This window comes from Dendrobates tinctorius, unplaced genomic scaffold (genome assembly GCF_039654945.1).
Source record: "Dendrobates tinctorius isolate UK_male_01 unplaced genomic scaffold, ASM3965494v1 ptg000074l, whole genome shotgun sequence".
NCBI classification, from domain to species: Eukaryota; Metazoa; Chordata; class Amphibia; order Anura; family Dendrobatidae; genus Dendrobates; species Dendrobates tinctorius.
The window spans coordinates 1,229,715-1,251,098 of NW_027361742.1; the positions used below are offsets into that span (position 1 = coordinate 1,229,715).

A 21,384-nucleotide genomic window follows, 5' to 3' on the forward strand; every position below is an offset into this window, starting at 1 on the left:
TAATATACACTCTGCACATAGGAGCTTACAATCTAATATACACTCTGCTCATAGGTGCTTACAATCTAATATACACCCTGCACCCAGGAGCTTACAATCTAATATACACACTGCTCAAGGAAACTTACAATCTAATATACACTCTGCTCATTGGAGCTTACAATCTAATATACACTCTGCTCATAGGAGCTTACAATCTAATATACACTCTGCTCATAGGAGCTTACGATCTAATATACACTCTGCTCATAGGAGCTTACACTCTAATATACACTCTGCTCATAGGTGCTTACAATCTAAAATACACTCTGCTCATAGGAGCTTACAATCTAATATACACTCTGCCCATAGAATCTTACAATCTAATATATACACTGCTCATAGGAGCTTGCAATCTAATATACACTCTGCTCATAGGTGCTTACAATCGAATATACACTCTGCTCATAGGAGCTTAAAGTCTAATATACACTGCTCATAGGAGCTTACAATCTAATATACACACTGCTCATAGGTGCTTACAATCTAATATACACTCTGCTCATAGGAACTTACAATCTAATATACACTCTGCTCATAGGAGCTTACAGTCTAATATACACTGCTCATAGGAGCTTACAATCTAATATACACTCTGCACATAGGAGCTTACAATCTAATATACACTCTGCACATAGGAGCTTACAATCTAATATACACTCTGCTCATAGGAGCTTACAGTCTTACACTGCTCATAGGAGCTTACAATCTAATATACACACTGCTCATAGGAGCTTACAATCTAATATACACTCTGCACATAGGAGCTTACAATCTAATATACACTCTGCACATAGGAGCTTACAGTCTAATATACACTGCTCATAGGAGCTTACAATCTAATATACACACTGCTCATAGGAGCTTACAATCTAATATACACTCTGCACATAGGAGCTTACAATCTAATATACACTCTGCTCATAGGAGCTTACAGTCTAATATACACTGCTCATAGGAGCTTATAATCTAATATACACACTGCTCATAGGAGCTTACAATCTAATATACACTCTGCTCATAGGTGCTTACAATCTAATATACACCCTGCACCCAGGAGCTTACAATCTAATATACACACTGCTCATAGGAGCTTACAATCTAATATACACACTGCTCAAGGAAACTTACAATCTAATATACACTCTGCTCATTGGAGCTTACAATCTAATATACACTCTGCTCATAGGAGCTTACAATCTAATATACACACTGCTCATAGGAGCTTACGATCTAATATACACTCTGCTCATAGGTGCTTACAATCTAAAATACACTCTGCTCATAGGAGCTTACAATCTAATATACACTCTGCTCATAGGAGCTTACAATCTAAAATACACTCTGCTCATAGGAGCTTACAATCTAATATACACTCTGCCCATAGGAGCTTACAGTCTAATATACACTGCTCATAGGAGCTTACAATCTAATTTACACACTGCTCATAGGAGCTTACAATCTAATATACACTCTGCACATAGGAGCTTACAATCTAATATACACTCTGCACATAGGAGCTTACAATCTAATATACACACTGCTCAAGGAAACTTACAATCTAATATACACTCTGCTCATTGGAGCTTACAATCTAATATACACTCTGCTCATAGGAGCTTACAATCTAATATACACTCTGCTCATAGGAGCTTACAATCTAATATACACTCTGCTCATAGGAGCTTACACTCTAATATACACTCTGCTCATAGGAGCTTACAATCTAATATACACTCTGCTCATAGGAGCTTACAATCTAAAATACACTCTGCTCATAGGAGCTTACAATCTAATATACACTCTGCCCATAGAATCTTACAATCTAATATATACACTGCTCATAGGAGCTTGCAATCTAATATACACACTACTCATAGGAGCTTACAATCTAATATACACTCTGCTCATAGGAGCTTACAGTCTAATATACACTGCTCATAGGAGCTTACAATCTAATATACACACTACTCATAGGTGCTTACAATCTAATATACACTCTGCCCATAGAATCTTACAATCTAATATATACACTGCTCATAGGAGCTTGCAATCTAATATACACTCTGCTCATAGGAGCTTGCAATCTAATATACACACTACTCATAGGAGCTTACAGTCTAATATACACTCTGCTCATAGGAGCTTACAATCTAATATACACACTACTCATAGGTGCTTACAATCTAAAATACACTCTGCTCATAGGAGCTTACAGTCTAATATACACTGCTCATAGGAGCTTACAATCTAATATACACACTACTCATAGGTGCTTACAATCTAATATACACTCTGCCCATAGAATCTTACAATCTAATATATACACTGCTCATAGGAGCTTGCAATCTAATATACACACTACTCATAGGAGCTTACAGTCTAATATACACTGCTCATAGGAGCTTACAATCTAATATACACTCTGCTCATAGGTGCTTACAATCTAAAATACACTCTGCTCATAGGAGCTTACAATCTAATATACACTCTGCTCATAGGAGCTTACAATCTAATATACACACTACTCATAGGTGCTTACAATCTAATATACACTCTGCCCATAGAATCTTACAATCTAATATATACACTGCTCATAGGAGCTTGCAATCTAATATACACACTACTCATAGGTGCTTACAATCTAAAATACACTCTGCACATAGAATCTTAAAATCTAATATACACACTGCTCATAGGAGCTTACAATCTAATATACACACTGTTCATAGGAGCTTACAATCTAATATACACACTGCTCATAGGAGCTTACAATCTAATATACACTCTGCTCATAGGAGCTTACAGTCTAATATACACTGCTCATAGGAGCTTACAATCTAATATACACACTGCTCATAGGAGCTTACAATCTAATATACACTCTGCACATAGGAGCTTACAATCTAATATACACTCTGCTCATAGGTGCTTACAATCTAATATACACCCTGCACCCAGGAGCTTACAATCTAATATACACACTGCTCAAGGAAACTTACAATCTAATATACACTCTGCTCATTGGAGCTTACAATCTAATATACACTCTGCTCATAGGAGCTTACAATCTAATATACAAACTGCTCATAGGAGCTTACAATCTAATATACACTCTGCTCATAGGAGCTTACACTCTAATATACACTCTGCTCATAGGAGCTTACAATCTAATATACACTCTGCTCATAGGAGCTTACGATCTAATATACACTCTGCTCATAGGAGCTTACACTCTAATATACACTCTGCTCATAGGTGCTTACAATCTAAAATACACTCTGCTCATAGGAGCTTACAATCTAATATACACTCTGCCCATAGAATCTTACAATCTAATATATACACTGCTCATAGGAGCTTGCAATCTAATATACACTCTGCTCATAGGTGCTTACAATCGAATATACACTCTGCTCATAGGAGCTTAAAGTCTAATATACACTGCTCATAGGAGCTTACAATCTAATATACACACTGCTCATAGGTGCTTACAATCTAATATACACTCTGCTCATAGGAACTTACAATCTAATATACACTCTGCTCATAGGAGCTTACAGTCTAATATACACTGCTCATAGGAGCTTACAATCTAATATACACTCTGCACATAGGAGCTTACAATCTAATATACACTCTGCACATAGGAGCTTACAATCTAATATACACTCTGCTCATAGGAGCTTACAGTCTAATATACACTGCTCATAGGAGCTTACAATCTAATATACACACTGCTCATAGGAGCTTACAATCTAATATACACTCTGCACATAGGAGCTTACAATCTAATATACACTCTGCACATAGGAGCTTACAGTCTAATATACACTGCTCATAGGAGCTTACAATCTAATATACACACTGCTCATAGGAGCTTACAATCTAATATACACACTGCTCATAGGAGCTTACAATCTAATATACACTCTGCACATAGGAGCTTACAATCTAATATACACTCTGCTCATAGGAGCTTATAATCTAATATACACACTGCTCATAGGAGCTTACAATCTAATATACACTCTGCTCATAGGTGCTTACAATCTAATATACACCCTGCACCCAGGAGCTTACAATCTAATATACACACTGCTCATAGGTGCTTACAATCTAATATACACACTGCTCATAGGAGCTTACAATCTAATATACACTCTGCTCATAGGAGCTTACAATCTAATATACACTCTGCTCATAAAAGCTTACAATCTAATATACACTCTGCTCATAAAAGCTTACAATCTAATATACACTCTGCTCATAGGAACTTACAATCTAATATACACTGCTCATAGGAACTTACAATCTAATATACACTCTGCTCTTTGGAGCTTACAATCTAATATACACTCTGCTCATAGGAGCTTACAATCTAATATACACTCTGCTCATAGGAGCTTACAATCTAATATACACTCTGCTCATAGGAGCTTACAATCTAATATACACTCTGCTCATTGGAGCTTACAATCTAATATACACTCTGCTCATAGGAGCTTACAGTCTAATATACACTGATCATAGGAGCTTACAATCTAATATACACTCTGCTCATAGGAACTTACAATCAAATAAACACTCTGCTCATAGGTGCTTACAATCTAATATACACTCTGCTCATAAGAGCTTACAATCTAAAATACACTCTGCTCATAGAATCTTACAATCTAATATACACTCTGCTCATAGGATTTTACAATCTAATATACACTCTGCTCATAAGAGCTTACAATCTAATATACACACTGCTCATAGGAGCTTACAATCTAATATACACTCTGCTCATAGGAGCTTACAATCTAATATACACTCTGCTCATAGGTGCTTACAATCTAATATACACTCTGCTCATAGGTGCTTACAATCTTATATACACTCTGCTCATAGGTGCTTACATTCTAATATACACACTGCTCATAGGAGCTTACAATCTAATATACACTCTGCACATAGGAGCTTACAATCTAATATACACTCTGCTCATAGGTGCTTACATTCTAATATACACACTGCTCATAGGAGCTTACAATCTAATATACACTCTGCTCATAGGTGCTTACAATCTTATATACACTCTGCTCATAGGTGCTTACATTCTAATATACACACTGCTCATAGGAGCTTACAATCTAATATACACTCTGCACATAGGAGCTTACAATCTAATATACACTCTGCTCATAGGTGCTTACATTCTAATATACACTCTGCTCATAGGTGCTTACAATCTAATATACACTCTGCACATAGGAGCTTACAATCTAATATACACTCTGCTCATAGGTGCTTACATTCTAATATACACACTGCTCATAGGAGCTTACAATCTAATATACACACTGCTCATAGGAGCTTACAATCTAATATACACTCTGCTCATAGGAACTTACAATCTAATATACACTCTGCTCATAGGTGCTTACATTCTAATATACACACTGCTCATAGGAGCTTACAATCTAATATACACACTGCTCATAGGTGCTTACAATCTAATATACACACTGCTCATAGGAGCTTATAGTCTAATATACACTGCTCATAGGTGCTTACATTCTAATATACACACTGCTCCCAGGAGCTTACAATCTAATATACACACTGCTCAAGGAAACTTACAATCTAATATACACTCTGCTCATTGGAGCTTACAATCTAATATACACTCTGCTCATAGGAGCTTACGATCTAATATACACTCTGCTCATAGGAACTTACAATCTAATATACACTCTGCTCATAGGAGCTTACAATCTAATATACACTCTGCTCATAGGAACTTACAATCTAATATACACTCTGCTCATAGGAGCTTACAGTCTAATATACACTGCTCATAGGAGCTTACAATCTAATATACACACTGCTCATAGGTGCTTACAATCTAATATACACTCTGCTCATAGGTGCTTACAGTCTAATATACACTGCTCATAGGTGCTTACATTCTAATATACACACTGCTCATAGGAGCTTACAATCTAATATACACACTGCTCATAGGAGCTTACAATCTAATATACACACTGCTCATAGGAGCTTACAATCTAATATACACACTGCTCATAGGAGCTTATAATCTAATATACACTGCTCATAGGAGCTTACAATCTAATATACACACTGCTCATAGGTGCTTACAATCTAATATACACTCTGCTCATAGGAGCTTACAGTCTAATATACACTGCTCATAGGTGCTTACATTCTAATATACACACTGCTCATAGGAGCTTACAATCTAATATACACACTGCTCATAGGTGCTTACAATCTAATATACACTCTGCTCATAGGTGCTTACATTCTAATATACACACTGCTCATAGGAGCTTACAATCTAATATACACACTGCTCATAGGAGCTTACAATCTAATATACACTCTGCACATAGGAGCTTACAATCTAATATACACTCTGCACATAGGAGCTTACAATCTAATATACACTCTGCTCATAGGTGCTTACAATCTAATATACACCCTGCTCCCAGGAGCTTACAATCTAATATACACACTGCTCAAGGAAACTTACAATCTAATATACACTCTGCTCATTGGAGCTTACAATCTAATATACACTCTGCTCATAGGAGCTTACAATCTAATATACACACTGCTCATAGGTGCTTACAATCTAATATACACACTGCTCATAGGAGCTTACAGTCTAATATACACTGCTCATAGGTGCTTACATTCTAATATACACACTGCTCATAGGAGCTTACAATCTAATATACACACTGCTCATAGGAGCTTACAATCTAATATACACACTGCTCATAGGAGCTTACAATCTAATATACACACTGCTCATAGGAGCTTATAATCTAATATACACTGCTCATAGGAGCTTACAATCTAATATACACACTGCTCATAGGTGCTTACAATCTAATATACACTCTGCTCATAGGAGCTTACAGTCTAATATACACTGCTCATAGGTGCTTACATTCTAATATACACACTGCTCATAGGAGCTTACAATCTAATATACACACTGCTCATAGGTGCTTACAATCTAATATACACTCTGCTCATAGGTGCTTACATTCTAATATACACACTGCTCATAGGAGCTTACAATCTAATATACACACTGCTCATAGGAGCTTACAATCTAATATACACTCTGCACATAGGAGCTTACAATCTAATATACACTCTGCACATAGGAGCTTACAATCTAATATACACACTGCTCATAGGAGCTTACAATCTAATATACACACTGCTCATAGGAGCTTACAATCTAATATACACACTGCTCATAGGAGCTTATAATCTAATATACACTGCTCATAGGAGCTTACAATCTAATATACACACTGCTCATAGGTGCTTACAATCTAATATACACTCTGCTCATAGGAGCTTACAGTCTAATATACACTGCTCATAGGTGCTTACATTCTAATATACACTCTGCTCATAGGTGCTTACATTCTAATATACACACTGCTCATAGGAGCTTACAATCTAATATACACACTGCTCATAGGAGCTTACAATCTAATATACACTCTGCACATAGGAGCTTACAATCTAATATACACTCTGCTCATTGGAGCTTACAATCTAATATACACACTGCTCATAGGTGCTTACAATCTAATATACACACTGCTCATAGGAGCTTACAGTCTAATATACACTGCTCATAGGTGCTTACATTCTAATATACACACTGCTCATAGGAGCTTACAATCTAATATACACACTGCTCATAGGAGCTTACAATCTAATATACACACTGCTCATAGGAGCTTACAATCTAATATACACACTGCTCATAGGAGCTTATAATCTAATATACACTGCTCATAGGAGCTTACAATCTAATATACACACTGCTCATAGGTGCTTACAATCTAATATACACTCTGCTCATAGGAGCTTACAGTCTAATATACACTGCTCATAGGTGCTTACATTCTAATATACACACTGCTCATAGGAGCTTACAATCTAATATACACACTGCTCATAGGTGCTTACAATCTAATATACACTCTGCTCATAGGTACTTACATTCTAATATACACACTGCTCATAGGAGCTTACAATCTAATATACACACTGCTCATAGGAGCTTACAATCTAATATACACACTGCTCATAGGTGCTTACAATCTAATATACACTCTGCTCATAGGAGCTTACAGTCTAATATACACTGCTCATAGGTGCTTACATTCTAATATACACTCTGCTCATAGGTGCTTACATTCTAATATACACACTGCTCATAGGAGCTTACAATCTAATATACACACTGCTCATAGGAGCTTACAATCTAATATACACTCTGCACATAGGAGCTTACAATCTAATATACACTCTGCTCATTGGAGCTTACAATCTAATATACACACTGCTCATAGGTGCTTACAATCTAATATACACACTGCTCATAGGAGCTTACAGTCTAATATACACTGCTCATAGGTGCTTACATTCTAATATACACACTGCTCATAGGAGCTTACAATCTAATATACACACTGCTCATAGGAGCTTACAATCTAATATACACACTGCTCATAGGAGCTTACAATCTAATATACACACTGCTCATAGGAGCTTATAATCTAATATACACTGCTCATAGGAGCTTACAATCTAATATACACACTGCTCATAGGTGCTTACAATCTAATATACACTCTGCTCATAGGAGCTTACAGTCTAATATACACTGCTCATAGGTGCTTACATTCTAATATACACACTGCTCATAGGAGCTTACAATCTAATATACACACTGCTCATAGGTGCTTACAATCTAATATACACTCTGCTCATAGGTACTTACATTCTAATATACACACTGCTCATAGGAGCTTACAATCTAATATACACACTGCTCATAGGAGCTTACAATCTAATATACACACTGCTCATAGGAGCTTACAATCTAATATACACACTGCTCATAGGAGCTTACAATCTAATATACACACTGCTCATAGGTGCTTACAATCTAATATACACTCTGCTCATAGGTGCTTACATTCTAATATACACACTGCTCATAGGAGCTTACAATCTAATATACACACTGCTCATTGGAGCTTACAATCTAATATACACACTGCTCATAGGAGCTTACAGTCTAATATACACTGCTCATAGGTGCTTACATTCTAATATACACACTGCTCATAGGAGCTTACAATCTAATATACACACTGCTCATAGGAGCTTACAATCTAATATACACACTGCTCATAGGAGCTTACAATCTAATATACACACTGCTCATAGGAGCTTATAATCTAATATACACTGCTCATAGGAGCTAACAATCTAATATACACACTGCTCATAGGTGCTTACAATCTAATATACACTCTGCTCATAGGAGCTTACAGTCTAATATACACTGCTCATAGGTGCTTACATTCTAATATACACACTGCTCATAGGAGCTTACAATCTAATATACACACTGCTCATCGGAGCTTACAATCTAAAATACACTCTGCACATAGAATCTTAAAATCTAATATACACACTGCTCATAGGAGCTTACAATCTAATATACACTCTGCTCATAGAATCTTACAATCTAATATACACACTGCTCATAGGATTTTACAATCTAATATACACACTGCTCATAAGAGCTTACAATCTAATATACACACTGCTCATCGGAGCTTACAATCTAAAATACACTCTGCTCATAGAATCTTACAATCTAATATACACACTGCTCATAGAATCTTACAATCTAATATACACACTGCTCATAGGATTTTACAATCTAATATACACACTGCTCATAAGAGCTTACAATTTAATTTACACTCTGCTCTTAGAAACTTACAATCTAATATACACACTGCTCATAGGATTTTACAATCTAATATACACACTGCTCATAAAAGCTTACAATCTAATATACACACTGCTCATCGGAGCTTACAATCTAAAATACACTCTGCTCATAGAATCTTACAATCTAATATACACACTGCTCATAAGAGCTTACAATCTAATATACACTCTGCTCATAGAATCTTACAATCTAATATACACTCTGCTCATAGGATTTTACAATCTAATATACACACTGCTCATAAGAGCTTACAATCTAATATACACACTGCTCATAGGAGCTTACAATTTAATATACACTCTGCCCATAGAATCTTACAATCTAATATATACACTGCTCATAGGAGCTTGCAATCTAATATACACACTACTCATAGGAGCTTACGATCTAATATACACTCTGCTCATAGGAGCTTACAATCTAATATACAAACTGCTCATCGGAGCTTACAATCTAATATACACACTGCTCATCGGAGCTTACAATCTAATATACACACTGCTCATCGGAGCTTACAATCTAAAATACACTCTGCACATAGAATCTTAAAATCTAATATACACACTGCTCATAGGAGCTTACAATCTAATATACACACTGCTCATAAGAGCTTACAATCTAATATACACACTGCTCATAGAATCTTACAATCTAATATACACACTGCTCATAGGATTTTACAATCTAATATACACACTGCTCATAAGAGCTTACAATCTAATATACACACTGCTCATAGGAGCTTACAGTCTAATATACACTGTTCATAGGAGCTTACAATCTAATATACACTCTGCTCATAGGAACTTACAATCTAATATACACTCTGCTCATAGGAGCTTACAGTCTAATATACACTGCTCATAGGAGCTTACAATCTAATATACACACTGCTCATAGGTGCTTACAATCTAATATACACTCTGCTCATAGGAGCTTACAATCTAATATACACTCTGCTCATAGGAGCTTACACTCTAATATACACTCTGCTCATAGGAGCTTACAATCTAATGTACACTCTGCTCATAGGAGCTTACGATCTAATATACACTCTGCTCATAGGAGCTTACACTCTATATACACTCTGCTCATAGGTGCTTACAATCTAAAATACACTCTGCTCATAGGAGCTTACAATCTAATATACACTCTGCCCATAGAATCTTACAATCTAATATACACTCTGCTCATAGGAGCTTACAGTCTAATATACACACTACTCATAGGAACTTACAATCTAATATACACTCTGCTCATAGGTGCTTACAATCTAATATACACTCTGCTCATAGGTGCTTACATTCTAATATACACACTGCTCATAGGAGCTTACAATCTAATATACACACTGCTCATAGGAGCTTACAATCTAATATACACTCTGCACATAGGAGCTTACAATCTAATATACACTCTGCACATAGGAGCTTACAATCTAATATACACTCTGCACATAGGAGCTTACAATCTAAAATACACTCTGCTCATAGAATCTTACAATCTAATATACACACTGCTCATAGGATTTTACAATCTAATATACACACTGCTCATAAGAGCTTACAATCTAATATACACACTGCTCATAGGAGCTTACAGTCTAATATACACTGCTCATAGGAGCTTACAATCTAATATACACACTGCTCATAGGAGCTTACAGTCTAATATACACTGCTCATAGGAGCTTACAATCTAATATACACTCTGCTCATAGGAGCTTATAATCTAATATACACTCTGCTCATAGGAGCTTACAATCTAATATACACTCTGCTCATAGGAGCTTACAATCTAATATACATACTGCTCATAGGAGCTTATAATCTAATATACACTCTGCTCATAGGAGCTTACAGTCTAATATACACTCTGCTCATAGGAGCTTACAGTCTAATATACACTGCTCATAGGAGCTTACAATCTAATATACATACTGCTCATAGGAGCTTACAATCTAATATACACTCTGCTCATAGGAGCTTACAATCTAATATACATACTGCTGATAGAATCTTACAATCTAATATACACACTGCTCATAGGAGCTTACAATCTAATATACAAACTGCTCATAAGAGCTTACAGTCTAATATACATACTGCTCATAGGAGCTTACAATCTAATATACAAACTGCTCATAAGAGCTTACAATCTAATATACACTCTGCTCATAGGAGCTTACAATCTAATATACACACTGCTCAAGGAAACTTACAATCTAATATACACTCTGCTTAGAGGAGCTTGCAATCTAATATACTTCCTTCTCCTTTTAGCTTACAATCTAATATACATCCTGCTTCTAGGAGCTTTAAATCTAATATCCAGCTCACAGGAGCTTACAATCTAATATACACTCTGCTCATAGGTGCTTACAATCTAATATACAACCTTCTCCTAGGAGCTTACAATCTAATATACACTCTGCTCATAGGAGCTTACAATCTAATATACAACCTTCTCCTAGGAGCTAACTCATATGTAAGAGCATTAGCAGCATACACCACTCTATGGTCAGTGGAATATACTGTCATCTTCCATGACAAGTATACAGCGGGAGATCCTCCAGAAGTTGTATGCTAAACATAGGTGTCAGAACCCAAAAGGGGTCCGTCCATCGGACAGCACCACACTCACACAATGAGATGGAAAAAGGGAGAGAAAGGCCCTAACAATAGGGATCTAGGAATGAGGCACCCCGTAAACAGCAACCTGTGCCTATGCCTAATCTCCCCTAATGCCCTATGCAGGTCCATTTCTCTGCTGCCATCACATGCCTAGACCCTAGCTGTCACCTCACTATACCCTGGCTAGTGCACTGGCCGGCAAGGACGCTAGTATCACCACTGCAGATGGTATCAGCACAGGGGGTAGTGACAAGCACGAGACAGACAAGGAAAGGTACAATGAAAAACTTAGCTCAAGCTTCTGCTGCAAGCTCCGCACAGCAGATGATATGGAATGAGGACCTCAAGCAGCTGAAACACAGATGGCACCAGTGCGCTCCTAACTCCTAGGCTGGTCTCCAGAGAAAAACTATTACCAACAGTCAGCTGATGCATCATGTGGCTATTTAAAGGATAGTGGGAGTGGTCACCACCCATATCAACTGACCAGAAAACACAGCAGCTGCCAGCAAGGAAACTGACATTAACCCTTGCTGGCCCAATAGTAAAAACAATGTTTAAATGAAAGCAGAACCAGAGCTGTCACGACTCCAAAAATGAGTCGAGACAATGGGCTTACGAAATGTGACCAAAGCCCATATAGATGACAGCAAGCACTCATTTGGCTGAAATCTTTTTCTCCTTGCTCCCGCTATACTTGGCCGGGGGATTCAGCTGTTATTTTGAATGGGAAATTAGCATTACATGTAGTTATTTTTTCATATGTGAAGTAGAGCTTCCAAAGAAGATGTGAAATCACCCAAATGTGTATGAGGACCAATGAGTGGTAAAGGACAAAATGACTGGTAGGCAATGAATCATTACCCGTCTTCCAGTATCTTATACTAGAAGACTCCTTGATGCCATTTATTACATGGCAGTCCATTAATTTAAAAGAACATCATGTAATACCGCATGTGTCCTCATGAGCTGCTGCCTTCACCAGCTCTGTTTCAAATTATTAGCCTATATAGGTTTAAAAATTAACAAACTGAGCTCTTACTCACCCTCCCTGACCCTTCACTACAGATTCCGAATACTGTTTGCAGGCTGCAGCTGTGACGTCATGTCAACAGCTCTGCAATCAGTCACTGAGATCAGTTGCTCCTGCCTGCTACATCTACTGAACCAGTGAGCCTAGTGATTGACTGCAGTGCTGACAACGTAACGTTATTGCTACAGTCTATCAACAAGGACTGGAGCATCCGCACAAAGGGATTTTTGGATCTGGCAAGGGTGAGTAAGCACTCAGATTGTTATTTTTAAAATCAGCAATTGCATGGGGTGATAACATTGCATGTGGTGATATCATTGAAAAGCGGCAACGCCATGGAAGCACATTTTGTAATTGCCTCCTTAAAGACCTTTGACTTAGATTTTTGTCACAAGTCTCTGCGGACTGTAAGGAGTGCGCTCAGGAGCTGAGCCTGCTTGATACATGGCAGATGCTGGCTGTGCTACATAGCCGGCATCTGCCTGTAACTGCAGCGGCTGGCACTGTCTCTGATTGCTGCTATTAACCATTTATTTAAATGCTACAGTCTATTACTAACAGAGGCATTTAAATGGCCTGGTTGATTGAGGGGAACTGATGGTTTACAAAGGCTGCCATTTTTTTCCTAGCGTGAAGCTCCGCTAGAGGCTGAGCTTCATAGGAGAACTGCAAATACACTATATACTGAAATACTGTAGTACTGCAGTATATAGTATAAGTGATCAAACAGTCGCAGACTTAAGAACCCCAAAAGCATAAAGTAAAAAAAATATAAAGTTTTGCTTTTTTAAAATAAAGAAATTCAAAATATAAAATTATCAAAAGCTATTTTAAATGCTGAAAAGACAAAAAGGGAAACTTCATAATTGCCGTTTCTCTACCCTAAAAACACAAAAATTAACTATCAAGATGTTGCTTCTACCGTCTCAATAAAAAGTGCAAAAAACAAACACATACACAGCTCCATTGATGAAATAATAAAATGTACAAATCTCAGAAAATGTTAACAGAAACAATTTTTGTAATAGTACCACTAAAATAACAATAGAAAGAACATATAGTGTAAGGTATCTTTAATTGTACTGACCTGGAAAATTAGGTTACAAGGTGAATGTGACAGGAGAATGTAAAAGCAAAGCCCAAGAAACAATTATGGAATGTCATTTTTTTCACCATTGCATCGTGTTTGGAAATGTCTTTTTGTTTTTCAGTACAGTATATGGTAAAGTGAACGGTGTCATTCAAAACTGCAGTTTGTGCAGCTAAAAAAGCCCTAATACAGCTATGTCAAGAGACAAATAAAAAAGTTATGATTTTTAGAAGTGGGGAGGGGATGAAAGTGCAAAAATTAAAAAGGTATGAGACATTAAAGAAATGGAGAGTACCTGATGTAATTTTTTGTTTAAATGACGCAATGGTGCCACTCTATGTGCCTGTATAAAGGTGGATTACGGGATTCATAGACTGCTCTGCATCCACAAAAAAGAGACCATTTTTTTCTCAGTTGTCATCCATATGCAATCTGTTTTTTTTTTTTTTACAGCAGCAGCTATTAATCATTTATAGGACCATTTACAGTTTCCCATACTACAGAATTGCAATGTATTTGTAAAAATCGGTTGCTGTATGTATCCTACTTGCACCAATAGACTTGAATGGGTAACTCTCATCCAATTTCCGGAGAAAAATCATGCATGTTGCGCTTTTTTCATACACAGATATGGTCAGTGAAAAAAAATGGTTTATCTGTTCTGCCCCATTGAATAACATTGGACCGAGTGTGTATTCTTTGGTTTAGTCAACTCTCTACTGGAATACAGGGATCAGATTAAACTGCTTCATCTTTGACAAAGAAGATATAGTAGGTCAACCACTGAAAGCAGAATTTTAGAGAAAATTGTCATTGACTTTTGAGTTTTTACGAACTCCATCACACTTTCTCACCAGTGGCTTTGAGGCGGCTTCGTGTTGTGCCTATTCCTGTGCCCAGTGTGCCAGATGTAATATCGGCATGCAGCAGTAACACATCTCCGCAGACGGCATGCTTCAGCGTCTGTGAAGTCTTTGAATTTGACTAGATTTGTCCTTGACTATTCCCAGGTCGGCCTGCATTTACATCCTTTGCTCCCTTGTCTTTCTTATTCTATGCTACTCCATGCTTTCATTAAAGCATTAAAGGGAACCTGTCAGCAGTTTTGGCTGATATAAGATGCGGCCACCGCCTTTCAGGGTTTATCTACAGCATTCTATAATGCTGTAGATAAGCCCCCCGATCCAGCCTGCAAGATAAGAAAAATCAGTTTTATTATACTCACCGGGGGAGGGGGGGAGACCAAAGTACTGCAGTGAGCAGGTGCTGGGAAATGCCAGAAAGACCAAGCACCGGCGCACTGCAGTACTTTACTCTGCCCTCAACAGGGCAGATAAGTACGCCTGCGCAGGCGCGCGGTTCCGGGGAGCGATGAAGCAAGCAGGAGGGCGGCATCGCAAGAAGATCGACACCCATCGGACCAGACCGCACTGGACCGCCCCCCAGGTTAGTATGATAAAACTTATTTTTCTTATCTTGCAGGTCAGACAGTGGGCTTATGTACAGCATTATAGAATGCTGTAGATAAGCACTGAAAGGCAGCGGCCACATCTTATATCAGCCAAAACTGCTGACAGATTTACTTTAATATGCGCAATTTTGCAGATGTTCATCCTTCAGATACTCACTTGCTTTATCTCCTTCTTAGCGCCATGCCTCCCCGCTAACCTAAGGGCAGAACTACATTGTGGAAAAAGTTCTGCAACCATACTTTGGGATCGTGCACAAGGAGCGACAACATATTCTGTGCTTGTGACGGGAACAAATGGCTTTAGCGAATCGTGCACCTCAGAAAACACAACGTGTGACGTCAGTGGCCTCCAGTGTGGGCAGGTATACAGTGCCACCCTCATAGCATCCAATGCACATTGCAATGGCATACCTAGCACCTTGGATTTTTACACAGGTAAAAGAGCGCTTTATTAGAGTGGTACTTCCTACTAATAGGAGAATCCTTGCAATACTTTAAAAGTATCAATATTGCTAAGTAACTGGGTAATTGCTCCAACAAAGACATGTAATCACCAATGATCTAGCGAATTATGTCTTTATATGCTTCCAGCATATTCTAATAATTAAATCCTTGGGTCTGATGGGGTGACAGAGGGAGCAAGGGGGTTGAATAATAATAAATAATACCATTTGTATAAAACAGGGCCAAACACTCCAACCTTCTTTTATATAACCAGTGTAATAAGGTTGCACTTCACCAGTCCCCATAACTGCTGCAAAAACAATATATATCAGTCATTAAAGTGTTAAGCAGTCAGTATGGCAATTACATAGTCACTGGTAAATTGGATTGGAGATGTTTATTACCACCTTTTTACTGCGGGAAATACGTGGTAGCCCTTATATTTCTCTGGAGATATCAGCGTTGATCAACTGATTGCTGAAGTAAGCTAAATTTTTGGAGGAGGAGTAAAGATTGGTTGATAATGGGAACCTGCAGAATTAGTGGAATTACTGTATAGTGATGGAAAAAAGGAGTTCCAGCTCAGCGTTTGAGTATTCCTATGCAGTACGGAGCACAGAGAATAAGCTCTTTCTCAGCTCGAAGAAATAGTAGATGAAAGAGAAGAATCATGCTCCAAGGACGAGCAAAGTTCTTTATTTGGGTAAGTGTAACACACAGGACGTGAGATAAAACATCATGTTAGCCTGTACGATTGCATCTATGATGGGCATCATGAGAGACAAGCTAGAGAAGGTAGTGTGTATAAATGGTCAAGATCACCGAAATATAGTAAGCTCAAAACCAAAAATGTTTTTATTAATGAAAAAACACACTGAGCAACACTTGCAACAATTAAAATAGCCAAAGAGAGGCTATACAAAAAACACACTACTAAAGGTCCGTATAGGGATCAATCAGTAACCTCCTCCCATGTACTGGTTGCAGGCTATGTAAATATGAACTATTGGCAAAAAGAAATAATACCTTAAGATAGTATCATTCTAACATAAATTACTAAATAACGAACACCAACTGGCAACCTAGACCCACAGTGGATGAAGCAATATAATGCTGATAATACAATGGTCTCAAAAGACTGTGGTGTCACAGTATATTAAGACATGTAGTTGTAAATGGCTAGGCCTAATGACTCCCATATAAGCATGCTTACATAAAACAATATGGAACCTGGTATAAAGAACTCCAAAGAACAACAAAGATGAGAGCTGATAAGAGATCTGTTCACAATGCCAAAATAGATGTAAGACTGACTATGTCAGAGAAAATAAATGGGAGGAAAATATGCCATTTAAATATCCAGAAGGATGAAAGCATGGAGAATAAACCAGCTTATTAGGAGTTGAAGCAATGGAAGGCAAGACCAGTATAGAGGCACAAAGAGCCTCACGATAGTATGAAGGTAATATTACAACCTGCTACCAGCATGATAGTTAGGGGAGGGCCCACGCATATCGCCACCTAAGAGCTTGGCTTCCTCAGGGGAGAGAGCTTGACTTCCTCTTTCTCCCTTGAGTAAGCCATGCTCTTAGGTGGCGATATGCGTGGGCCCTAACCATCATGCTGGTAGCAGGTTGTAATATTACCTTCATACTATCGTGAGGCTCTTTGTGCCTCTATATTGGTCTTGCCTTCCACTGCTTCAACTCCTAGTAAGCTGGTTTGTTCTCCATGCCTTCATCCTTCTGGATATTTAAACAGCATTTTTTTTCTCCCATTTATTTTCTCTAGCTTGTTTCTCATCAGTCTTTACATAGTGTTTGGTCAGTGATCCCCTTAGTATTTGTAGTGCCCCCAAGGTCTTTCTATATATATACAATGGGCATCATGATTAAGGGTGCTGTGACACCTGAAATGCATAGATGCTAACATGAACGGTACGGTCACTTGACCCCCACTAAAAACCACACCTCATTAGTAGAGATCTGATGTGCCAGTCAAGAGAAATCTAGCATGTAAGCAATATGCAAATCAAGCTAGAGGTGCACTGGGGGTGTGTCAATGCACTTTTCAAGACCGAGTCCACTGGCAACCCCCCTAGTGCGCTTTCACTCACTAATCTTATAAGTAAAAAAAAGATGCTTATGACAGCAACAATAATGAGAACAAGGCTTATCTATGTCAGGATGCTTGGGTACACAATTTGGGATCACCAATCTAGAGTAGTTACCCCCAAAAAGAGAAGAGATCCAACAGCCATGTAATACTAAATACACATTATGGAAAATGAATCTTTCTCAAGTAATGAATCGGCAAAAAATTTATGAACACAAGTTCCAAAAATTGGATCAAAAATGACTTTATGGCACTGTATAAAGGGAACCAAGGTGTAGAAAGTGACTTGGCATCCGTAGATTCAGGTACTAAAAATGTCACAATTCTTTTAACCCATTGGGAATGTCGCCTTTGTATATCATGTAGTGTCATGATTGAGAACCTACTGTATATGGGTTCAAAAATCGAGGCCCCAGTGTCACATATATATAATGAGAGTGAATTTAAAATATCCAATAAGTATTTTTCAATAATTGTGCCCTTTTTACTACCTGAATCTACTAATGCTGGGGCACTTTCTACACATTGGTTTCAATTTCAGGGCCCAGGAGGCGGCCTGAAAAATTATCCTTGCACCGCACATAAAACCACTAGCGCGCTACCTGTGGAATTGGTGAGCAGATGAAACAACTCCTTTTCTAATTTAGGTTATACTGTACAAAGGGGTCATACTTACTGATATAAAGGGCAGAATAAATTTCCAAATCCCAGTAAGATGGAGATCATCCCCTGGTAATGTCAAGAGGTGCAAAATTCTGATAACCGTGCACTGAGCATCGAGGAGAATGTAATCCTGCCTGACAGCCTAATGGTCACATCTATACTATTAGATCACGCAGCAGCCCAGCATCTCCAATGTACCAAAATACACCCCACAAAGTACTTACACCCCATTCTTCTCCAAACACTAAAAGTCCATACTGTACCCCATAAAAATGATAAAAAAATAATGTATTAATGGACGGTCTTTGGAGCGGTAGAGGGAGGACAGCACGGCAGCTTCAGCTGACAGACATGGTAGAAAAATAAGTAAATAATAGGAAATTTACTCAGACCTGTCATGTAAAATTCCTGTAGGAGCCCGGCCTACAACTATCACAGTCTCAGTAGCTCTCAGTAATGTGCAATATTAAACTAATCATATCTGCTTTGTTGTATTCTTTTCTAGCGCCTTGTGTTCCACAAAATGTAAGACCAACCATTATATGTGATGTAAGTTTAACTAAAGTGTCATGGGATGAGACTTCAGGAGCCTTGAACTATACTGCAGCAGTCAGAGGGGATGGCGGCGCTGCACACTGGTGCACCACATCAGGCACAACATGCGACATTGACAGTCTGGACTGTGGGCAAACCTACCAAGTCATCGTCACTGCCTCTGGGGTGCAATGTACAAGTGAGAGCACAGCTGCCCAGTTCCATACAGGTATGACTACTTCTATGGCTTCATTACATTTACTGCAGTAATTGCCTAAGGAATGAGGCCCTATGACTATGTTCATCCAGAAAAAAATGTTAGAAATAAACACAACTCATCTCAGAAAAAAGTGGTAGCACCTGCCACATATAGGACATCAACAGCAACTGGAGTGTTGTCAAAGTGAACCTGTCTTTTTTTTTTTTCCTCTTTTACCTTTTTTGTGCTTTTAAAAAGCAAAATGTCGCATGATTTGTCAAAAGGTTAAATGCAGCTAAAACATTTGCACAAAAATCTCTAGTGTACAAAAAAAATGAATCCAAGCGGAGACTGTAGTTCACTGGTGCAAAAACTGTATGAGGGAGGTTACACACGTCCAGAAAAAAACCGGTACCGGAGCTGTCCGTGTGGACACGTGGTACCTCCGTGTGCCGCACGTGCGCTGCATCAGGACCACATGGACGACGCCGGGAAGAAGCGCTACAGTAAGCACTGTTCCCGGCGGCTGGGGCTAACGGCGGCTGTAATTCTTCTCTCCTGCTCTGCCGGCAGGAGAGAAAAATGAATGAAAACCCGATGTGGGGTCCCCCTCATTTTATGAACCAACTAGACAAAACTTACAGCTGGGGGCTGTAGCCCGCAGCTGTCAGCTTCAGTCAGGTTGGTTGTGAAGAATAGAGGGGTCCCCACGCTGTTTTTTTAAAATTATTTAAATAAATAATTAAAAAAACAGCGTGGGGACCCCTCTATTCTTTACAACCAACCTAGCTGAAGCTGACAGCTGCGGGCTACAGCCCCCAGCTGTAAGTTTTGTCTGGTTGGTTCATAAAATGAGGGGGACCCCACATCGGGTTTTCATTCATTCTTCTCTCCTGCCGGCAGAGCAGGAGAGAAGAATCACAGCCACGGTCAGCACCAGCCGCCGGGAACACCACTTATAGTAGCCGCTTCTTCCCGGTGGCTGTCCATGAGCACGGAGGACAGTGTGAACAGTTCTCCGTGTGTACGTGTGCAGCACGTGTTGTGGGCCGTGTGTCCATGCTAAAACGGACATGTCTCTGTGCTTTGCACACGGACACATAGTCCGTGAAAACACGCTGACATCTGCATAGACCCATTCATTTTAATAGGTCTACGGGTGTCAGTGTCTCCGGTACGTGAGAAAACTGTCACTACACGTACCGGAGACACTGACGTGTGAAACCGGCCTAACTTTTTAAAATGTCACAAGTCATGAACAGGCAAAAAGCAGATAATCATTTACAGCGAAGACTTCAACTTAA

General features: G+C 38.5%; 1 protein-coding gene across 2 annotated transcripts in view; it reads left to right on the top strand.

Moving 5' to 3' along the window:
* The window catches only part of LOC141096332 (uncharacterized), a 161,956-nt gene that overhangs the window by 68,553 nt on the left and 72,019 nt on the right, over nucleotides 1–21,384 (top strand). For both annotated transcript variants that reach the window (XM_073582864.1, XM_073582863.1), the window contains exons 7-8: nucleotides 16,303–16,560; nucleotides 19,853–20,110. In XM_073582864.1, coding sequence (XP_073438965.1) covers nucleotides 16,303–16,560; nucleotides 19,853–20,110 — 516 coding nt within the window. The remainder of the gene's footprint in view (nucleotides 1–16,302; nucleotides 16,561–19,852; nucleotides 20,111–21,384) is intronic.